The following is a 10,137-nucleotide window of genomic DNA, read 5'->3' on the forward strand; positions in this document are numbered from 1 at the left end:
CGCGAACATTCTCCCCGGTTCTAAATCGTGACGCGAACTCCAACCTGCAACCAACTCTTGACTCCCTCCTTTCAGCCCCTCCTCGTCCCTCTTTTTCTCCATTCACATTTTTATTCAACTTGGCAAAAGAGTGTGGAATTTAATTAGAACCTGGAATCCTTGCTTCATTTCGAATCCTTTAAATTTATCGCCTTAAAAATCTTTTTTTTTCTCTTTTACAGTATTACAATTTTCATCCGGACATTTCTTTCTTTTTTTCAAAAACCTAAACCCGTTTATTAACCGGAGACTCCGGAGAGTCAATTATAACCAATGGAGAGAAAGATAATACACGAATTAGTCGGCAATTATATCTGGAGTAATTTGATTATCATCGTAAATCATCATTTGGATAGCGAAATTGAATTTTAATTGCTGGGAGGAATGTGTGTAGAAAGAAAAAATTGTTCGAGAAGGAGAAAGATTAGACAAGATTTAAGGAGAGAAAAGGAAGTGTTTTTGACTCTTGTTGTAAATATTCTCTCGCGAGCAGCACCATTAGGATTCAAAAAGTTGTAGGAAAGAATTTCAAGAGTCTTAGAAAAGGTTAAAAGGAATAGTGCGTTTTAAAAAGAGGAAGGAGAAAAAAAAATGTGAAATTCATTGAAATGAAATATGAAACGACCTTGCATTTTGCTCGGTGAGATCAAAGAGATATGAAAGGAATTAAAAGCCTATTAATGCAGCACTTGGCTGCACTTAAACGTTGATTCGCTGATTCAGCCGCGGTCTTTCTCTCTCTCTCTCTTTCTCTCTCGCGAGGGGAAAATTCTCTCTTCGATGCAAAAAGCTTATATTAAAGTGCGAATCAGAAGCTTATTAAAAGCGCCTTTGGTATTTTAATGTTATTCGCAAAAATTGCTTCTCGATTTTCTTCGATCTTTCCAATCTTACAAGAAATTTTTCAGATTCATGTTTATAGTGATTGAGTGTGAAAGAAACAGGAATCTAAAAAAAAATCGTCGAGTGTTTGAAGTAAACTGCGATGGAGATAAAATGTATTTGTCGCCATAATATACAACATCGATAGAAATCTCGGTTCCATCGCCGTTAACCCGAGCTTTGAATTTAACTCGATCATCTAATTACTCCACGGCCGAGGTTAATTGTCCCGTTAGCTGCAACCTCGAGCTTTGCCTCGAACGACGTTGACGTCCGTCTTCATTCGTCTCCTTCTTCTTCTTCTGACATTTAACTACGTGTCTCTTTATCTTCTATTCTTCCACCCCTCCCACTTAATTCTTCATACACTCGTTCTCTCTCACAGACACAAACACTAACACCGAGGCACAAATCTCGCTTTTAATAGTTCCCTGAGGTGAGAACGATAACAATTTCAATGCTCGTATTCGGTGTATATCGATTTGATACCACTGGTATGTTGATGCTAAATTGACGCTCGTGGGAAGTGTTTAAGAAACATTTTTTATTAGCGCTCATCCTCTATTTTCATTAATTTCCCTTCTTTCGCCTCATTCGATTTCTTGACAGCAAAATAGAAAATTTATTTTTATTGAATTTGCGAATTTATTTTAATTTTCTACTCATCTTCTCTATTTTCATTAAAATCCTCTTTAATTCAATTACTTAATAATTTCAATTCTTTCGAATCTGATTTATTTCGAAAAAAAGGTGGAAATTCTTTTTGAATTTAGAAAATTGAGTTTTGGAAATTTTTCTGACACTATTTTGTTTCAACGAGATAAAAATATAGTTTGATAGAAGAATTTTTTGTGAATTTGGAAAATTAATTTCAAATTTGGAAATTATGTAAAAATTCTTTCGCTGTTGAATTGATTTTGAAAAGTGATTCGAGGAAAAATTATTTATTATGGACCATTTGAATCCTTTTCTCAATTTCAAGGACGTTTTCGCAATTTTTCTTAGTTTTATTTACAAAAATTTTCTTTTAATTTCTTAAACAGTATTTTTTTTTTTCAACGAGAAAAAAAATGTTTTTCGAGAAATAATTCAAAAGAAAGGAATTTGAGATTTTCGTGAAAAATAAAAAACAGAAAAAAGGCGATGGAATTTTTGAAGAGGAAAAATTCTTTTCAATTTCAAGATTAGAATCGATTGAACGCGCTTAGGCAATTCGTAATAGAACATGACGAAGAGTTAATTTATGAGCACAACTCATTGCCGACACGAGACTTAAGACTTCTTCTTTTATTTTTTTTTCCTCCTCTGGATGGTTGATCATCACTCGACCAATTATTGTTCAAGTTAAGTCTCGCGGCATTTAGTGTAAGTGTCGATTCCTCTGAAGTGCTTTTTTTCTTCTGTTTGATTAGGAGAGTTTACTTAATATCGCTTCCTTGACGGTTTTAACTCAAAAGTTAAATACACAATCTTCATTATCGAGTTTTTCTTCCCTTTTTTTCTCTCTCTCTCTCTCTCTCTCTTTGAATATATGTATTACTTACTGGCTTCAATTTTTTTCTAATTAGAATAAAATAAATTTCTTGAAAGCACTTGAAATCGTGAATGATATCTCTCTGGGGAATTAATTTGAACGAAGGGAATAGGTAAATTCTAGACTATGTAATAAGTAAATATCACGTGTGAAGAAGTGAGTCATTCTCGGATTGTTCTAGAAGTCGAGTTTTTGTGTTTTTTTTGGAATATTTGGAATTTTTCGAAAGAAAACGAATTTTTAGGGGGGAAAATTATTTTTTCTTATTCAACTTTTTTAGATTAGGAATTTTTTTCTTTTTCGTTGTTTTCGATAAAAAATTTCTCCAGGCAAAACTTTGTCTTTTTCCATTTTTTTTTTTTTTTTTTTGACAAAAAATTGAAAAAGCTGACAAAATTTTTACAAAAAATTGAAAAATATTCTCTATTTTTTCAATAAAAAATTGAAAAAGACCAAAAATTCCTCGAAGGAAAAATTTGGTTTCGATGAAAAAAAAAAATTGACAAATTGCGGTTATTGAAAAAAAAGTGTCTGCTTTTGCCTGAAAAGAGAATGGATTCGAAATAACTAGTCTTATCAAGATTAATTTACTAGATTGATGAGATGAGGAGAGACTATTCTCGAGGACCATATAATATGCAACAAAGGATTTGAATCTTGTCAGAGAAACCTCGAGTTTTATTCAACTTTCGAGAATACTGACTCATACTTTGGGGAATAAATACACATGCGATGATGGATTAGGATTAGAGGTCCAGGTTCAGCTTTAAATTGTACGAAATGAATGAATAGACCCTTAATGAAATAGAACCGTTTAAAATGGGTGGTGTCCGAGTTCCGTCCGGGTCAAAAGTGACACACACGGGTCAATGGAACTTGTTGCCGGGAATCAAGTTCAATTTTGTTTTAGAAAATCGGTGTTTACGAAAGTATTTTTTCGTTTCTCTCTTTCTCTCTTTTTTTCTTTTGTGTTGACCCTTTATTTCGATTTTCTCTATTTTTCGATTTGATCTTGAAAAATACAGAAAATCAAAAAACGGGACAAAGCCTTTTGGCTTTGTCCCGTTTTTCGATTTTCTGTATTTTTTGTTTTGTCCCGTTTTTCGCTTTTCTCTATTTTTCGTTTGTCCCATTTTTCGCCTCTCACATTTTCGGTTTCCTCTTTTTTCCTTTTGTCCCTTTTTTCTTATTTTCGTTTCGCTTTTTTCGTTTTGTCCCGTTTTTCGCTTTTCTCTATTTTTCGTTTCGCCCCGTTTTTCACCTCTCACATTTCGGTTTCGTCATTTTTTCCTTTTGTCCCTTTTTCGCTTCTCTCTGATTTTCGTTTCGCTTCTATTCGTTTCGCCCCTTTCTCGGTTTTCTCTTTTTTTCGTATCGTCCTTTTTTTTTGATTTTGGTTTTTTTTTGCCGTCCCCTGGAAAAAGCTTTTCTTGGTCACACATATCCCTTCTGATTACGCGTTTCCGCGTAAGGCGATGAACGTGCTGTTAGAAACCGTGGGATCGGCCCCATTCAGATTACGTGGAGGAATCGTCGGGGAAGGTCTGATGCGAAAATTTCGGAGTCTATCGGCGAACGTGTCAGTATACTTGAATACCGATGAAGATACGCGAAAAACCATTGGCGTAGAGGAGAGAGAGAGAGAGAGAAGAAAGGACGACGAAGACACCCGCGCGGTTGCACCCGGTTCGTTGCTTCGTGATGCTTCGGCCGGTTTCGCTTGACTTTACCTGCGAGAGTTTTCGTGAGTGTGTGTATGTGTGCTTATTGGATTTAATGGTGTGTATAAAGTCCATACGATGAGTGGTTGTGTTGCTGGCGATGGTATTAGTGGGCAGAGCGAGCCGCGCACACACAGAGGAGCGTAACCTTTCCTTGACCCGCATACTGAACGGCTGTGCCGAGCCTCGAACCGTGGGAACACTCGACGACTCGTCCCCACTCTCTGGGTCCTGCCTCCTCTTCTCCCGTGTGTTTCATTCTCTCTTTTTTCCTCTGTCCCTCTTGTACTCGTCTCTAATCCGTCTATCTTGCTCTTGTTTCATTTCTCTCTCCCTCTCTCTCTCTCTCTCTTTCTTCTTTCTTGTCTCCTCTCGGTTCCACTCACTGGGGCCTTTCATCTCTGTTGGTTTCGCCTCATCCCGTTCCCTTCACCGCTCGCGAGTCACGGTTCTGTGGACTCTTCGTAGCCCCCTGGACAACGCAGCGTAATGGCCGACCACCACATCCTTTCTCTCTCTTTCTTTTCCAGCAGCTTTTTTTCAAAAAATATTCCAAATAATCAGAATGTATAATTAGGAATTTTCTCTATATTTTCAGATGTCACACAGGCTGGAAGGGACCGTTTTGCGACCAGTGCGAGATGTACCCGGGCTGCAAGCACGGAATTTGTCACAAGCCTTGGGAGTGTCTGTGCGATGAGGGTTGGGGTGGTCTCTTCTGTAATCAGGATCTGAACTACTGTACGAATCACAAGCCCTGCAGGAACAATGGCACCTGCTTCAACACTGGCCAGGGCTCGTACACCTGCTCATGTGCGCCCGGCTTCACTGGTAACGATTGTGAAAAGTCGCTTTTGGATTGTCACGCGAAGCCGTGTTTGAATGGCGGCTCGTGCAGTATGGAGCGCAACGTTAATGGGAATTCGAGTGTCAGCGACACGACGGCAATTGGGAAGGTGAATTCGGCGCGGGCCTATCGTTGCACATGTCCGGCGGGATGGCGAGGACGTCACTGTGAGATTAGCACGAGATCATGTCGAGATTCGCCGTGCTCGCACGGTGCCACCTGCGAGGACGATTCCCTCAAGGGATATACCTGCCTGTGTCCACCGGGCTTCACCGGCCACGAGTGCGAGCAGCAGATCGACGAGTGCGCGCCCAATCCGTGTTCGAACGGTGGCACCTGCGCTGACCTTGTCAATGGCTTCAATTGCACCTGTCCATCGGGTTTCGCTGGCGAACGCTGTGAGACCAACATTGACGACTGCCAGGGCGATCCGTGCTTGAACGGCGGGACCTGCAAGGATCTCATCAATCAATTCCGATGCCTCTGCGTCCCGGGATTCGTCGGCAGGCTGTGTCAGGACAAGGTTGATTATTGCCAGACGAAGCCTTGCGCGAATGGAGGGAAATGCATCTCGGGGACTAATGACTATCAGTGCAGTTGCAAGGCGGGATTCACGGGGAAGGACTGCAGTATTTTTGTCGACGAGTGCAAGAGTTTGCCGTGCCAGAATGGAGGGACTTGTCGGAATGTGGTGAACGGGTTCGTCTGCGAGTGCCAGGAGGGCTACCGAGGCGAGACTTGTGGCGAGGAGGGCTCGGGGACGGCTATTCTGTCGGCGGCAGCGGCGGCGGCTATCAACGTTCCGGTGCCACCGTCGGGAGCGAGTTACTGGTCGGGCAACCTGTCGAAGCACGTCGCGTCGGCCGAGGCGACGAACAAGGGGCTGACAACGGAGCATGTGGTTGTGATCGCGACGCTGTCGACGGCGGTGCCGGCCTTCGTCCTGGTGGCGGCGATCGCCGTGATGTGCATGAAGCGGCGGCAGAAGAGGGAGCAGGCCAAGGCCGACGAGGAGGCGCGCCTGCAGAACGAGAGGAACGCGGTGCACAGCAGCATGAGCAAACGCGGTGTCGGAGTGATTAGTGGGAACACCGGCGGCAATGGGGGTGGACTGTTGAGCAACGGCAGTGGGATCGGTAGTGTGTGCACTCTGGGCGCGGGCGACGCTCACATGATCAAGAACACGTGGACGGCGAACAAGAGTGTGAACAATGCTTCCGTGAGAGAGGATCTCGATTCCTCGTTTCAAACGGAAGACAGCTCGTGCTCGGGCTACAAGCCGGAGCCCGTTCTCCAGGACGGAAGATCGAGGTCGACCAAGCAGCTCAATACGGAAGCTGCCGCGCATCGAGCCTCGCATCTTTTCCAGAAGGAGAAGGAGTGCGGCCTCACCGTCGGGGTCGGTGTTATGGAATCAAAGAGGACTTCCGTTTTTGCCGGAAATCCAGCCGACTCTTGTTGTGGGGAGGCGGCGCTGTTGAAAAGGCCGAGCCCGCTGGGCGACGGCAGTCCGGGCGGTGGACCCGGCTCGGACGGTGGATGTGGTGTTTACGTGATAGACGATCATTATAGGCATGACGCGGCTCTCGCGGCAACACTCGCCACCGAAGTGTAGCCGCGCATGGACCATAAACAAAATATCCTCAAGACTTTCTTTTGTGTTTAGTTCTTTCTTTGTACGATATGAAAAAAAAAAATTAATTAACGATAAAAGAAAAAACAAGAGCGGCAAATGTGTTCTCGGTGTGTCTGTGTTGATTCGTCGACGAAGAATGAATGCGCGCCGTCTTTTTTATTTTGACGTACGCTAGTTTCGTACGTCACTGCTCTCGAAAGCTATCGACTCTAGTTTGCAACGTTGCAAACTGATGGAAAGCGACGAAAGAGCGAAGAATGCTGTGGGGGTCGCGCGCCCCGTCCGTTTAAGTATTAATATTATCAATGCTCGAAGCACTTTTGTACAGAACTAATTTATTATATTTGTTATTTACTATTACTGTGAACGCTATTAATATTATTGTCACATTGTTCCAGTAATTCGTGCGTAAGAATGAAAAAAAAAGTGAATGTATGTTGCGATGATGAGGAATAGAGATTATAGTGCGATTTTTTTGTAATTGACTTTTTTTTAGATGCCCTTTTTTTCTTTCTTTTTTTTGGATCTCTTTATTCGACGGTAATGCGCAAAATCATGGGAAAGCCGAGTGAAAGGGTGATAACGTATACAGCTTTTCGAGGCGCATCGCTTCTTCGAACTATTCAATTATTATTTAATTCTTAATTTTCAATACTATGCCAATAATGCTGATATGAAAATTATCAATATTCTTTCCATCAATCAGTTATTTTTGCCATAATTAAATAATTTTGAATAATTCTCTCTCAAGAATCAAAATTTGATTTTATTCCAAATTTGCTTTTTGAGAGACTAATGCACCTCGAAAAGAAAAATTGGGTCTAATTTTGATAGAAGGCAAAAGTCGATAATATCGAAATCAATTTTAATTTCCATATTATCGAAAAGGATTTTTTTCGATTTTTCACAGAGTAAAATCTGAAGAAAATACCTTCGATCAAATATATCCAACGTTATGTTAACAGAAAACAAGTGCGTTTCTCTTTTGAACAAAAAAGCCATTGTCGATTTTTGGAAAAGATTTTTTTTTCACACTATTGACCTCCGCGATCAAATTTCATGTTTGCTGATCAATTTTTTTTTCTCTTTCAAAAATTCGATTGACACTTGACAATACCGAGTTTAATTCGGTAAATCTCTTGTGCTCGTTTCTATTTTTTGTATACAATGAAATTAAATTTTCAAAAACCAACAAAAAAAAGCAAACAAACAAAACAATTGTGCGCACAGTGTTTCCAAAGTCCATTTATGTTTGTTCGTGTTATGTGTTTGTTCTCATTTTCGCTGTGAACCAAAAAAAAAAAAAAAAAAATTAAATAAAAATAGTAAAAAAAAGACGCCAATTTCACAGCGAAAATGCGAAATAGAATCACTTTCAAATGTGTCGACGATCTCGAAGGCAGCAAAACAATATTTTTTTTCAGTCTTTCAAAATAGTTTTTCTTTTCGTTAGTTGGGAACTCGAAAATCAATTTCTCCGCCGCTGAGTAAAGTTTCCCCGGGTGGTAAATTTTAATCAGAGGTGAAGGAATCTGAGGGTGATATTAATCAAAGAGTTCCGATTTTTTTTTCTTTTTTTTTCTCTCCACACATACAGTGAGTCATTAGAATGCGATTATTTTTTTTCTCTCATTCCAACGACTCGCGAATTTCTCGCATTTATAATATATCGAAGAAAGACTGCAGCGAATGAATAAATAGTTTTTAGCTTATAAATAAATAAATAAATAAATAAATATATAGATAGATAAATATATATGTATGTATATATATAGAAGAATAAATATATATATGCATATGTGTATGTATATGAAAATACGTATTTAAGGTGAATTTAAAGAGATTGAATATTGCTGCCTTGGAGTATCGAATTTATGACAAGCGATAATTATGTTATTATTGAGCGAATTTTGATGATTATTTATTTATAATAATGATGATGATGAAGATGATAGATTATGCCGAAGGTGATAATGCTGATGACGATGTAGATGACGGTGACGACGATGAAGAAAGTTTTCGATAATGTTTACTCTTAAAACAATAATATATTATATTAATTAAAAAAGCAAACACTATCACCCAAATTAGGCTTTAAATCATCTGTCTCACTATAATTAAAACAAATCGAAATCATGCGTTTAAAGAAAAAATATTTTAAGTGCAAAAAATGACTGGATATTAAAGAATATAGAAATTAAGAAAATAAAATAAATAAAATGAATAAAGTGAATGAAATAAATATAATAAATTGAAATGAATAAAATAAATATATGAAATAAAATAAATAAAATGAAATGAAGAAAATATTTGTAATTAAATTGAAAAAAAAATTACTTGGGGGAAATGGCATTTTTTCTTCGAGTAAAATTTTTTCACAGTCTTTTTTGTACTCTTGTGGACATTACAGTCTGTTTTATATTATATATTGTTTCCTCAAAGAGGAAGTATTGTTTTTTTGGAAACGTCTTTTGTATAGTTGATGAAGTTAAATTATTTTTTTATCCCTTTTGTTGTGTCTTGCGAAAAATAAAATAAAAAACCGTCATCTCTTCGACTTCCACAGAATGTATTCCTTTACAAGCAATAAGTTAAGGCGAATATTGTAAAGACTTCGAGTATACCTTTTTTGTATAAAAAAAGCCAGATGTGTATATTTGTAGTAGTGTAAAATTAATATTATTATTAATATTATTACAATGTAAATAGATGAATTGTCAATATAACGATGTCTCAAGAACGGCGGTGAACGAATAATAATGATGATACATTGAAGAAAAATAATTGTCTTTTCTATTTGAAAAAAACCTCTTCCAACTTAGTATAAATAATTAGTTTAAGAATTAATTAATTAATTAATTATTAATTAAAATAATAAAAATTATCAATTATTAGGAATTAAAGTTAATTATCAATTATTAACAATTAATTTTTTTAGTTTTAATCCTACGAGTTGTAGCAGAAGTAAATTTGAGAGTTATGAAAAATTTATGACTTGAGAAATTCATTTTCACCGAGTTTTTTTTATAATTCTGTAATTATGGGATTTTTTCGTTATTTTTTTGCGTTAAAAGAGAATTTAAGTTTCAGGAAAAAGAATATAGTATAGGCTCCACACTAACGAGCTCTGAATCAGTCGTAAGCACGCATTTACAGTAAACGCAAGTCTTTCCACGAAGCGATTAAATCGTTTTAAAATGGCCAGACTTTACCTCTGAATTATCAGTAATCAAGAATGCGCCGAAATCAGAAACTTAAGTTAATGAATTAATACTGCTTGATTATTACAAGTTTATAAAGAACTTAATTTAGAGAGAAAAATTTTAAGAATCCTCCTCGCGGGAATGAAAGAGTGGTGAAAAAAAGAGAATTTTTTCTCATGTAAAATTCATATATAAATTCCGCATAAATAAAGAAAATTCAGAGTTTAATAAATAAAATAAATATATTCAGTAAAAAAAATTATATTCAAGTTTAA

The 10,137-nt window shown here is 37.8% G+C and overlaps 1 protein-coding gene across 8 annotated transcripts in view; it reads left to right on the plus strand.

Moving 5' to 3' along the window:
- LOC122510670 (neurogenic locus protein delta) overlaps nucleotides 1–9,440 on the plus strand; it is a 233,644-nt gene extending 224,204 nt beyond the window's left edge. For all 8 annotated transcript variants that reach the window (XM_043625479.1, XM_043625478.1, XM_043625483.1 and 5 more), the window contains one exon: nucleotides 4,775–9,440. In XM_043625479.1, the coding sequence (XP_043481414.1) occupies nucleotides 4,775–6,638 (1,864 nt within the window). In that variant the 3' untranslated portion in view covers nucleotides 6,639–9,440. The remainder of the gene's footprint in view (nucleotides 1–4,774) is intronic.
- Nucleotides 9,441–10,137: the final 697 nt, after the last annotated feature.

The sequence above is a fragment of the Leptopilina heterotoma genome, unplaced genomic scaffold, assembly GCF_015476425.1.
Source record: "Leptopilina heterotoma isolate Lh14 unplaced genomic scaffold, ASM1547642v1 Lhet_73, whole genome shotgun sequence".
Classification (NCBI taxonomy): domain Eukaryota; kingdom Metazoa; phylum Arthropoda; class Insecta; order Hymenoptera; family Figitidae; genus Leptopilina; species Leptopilina heterotoma.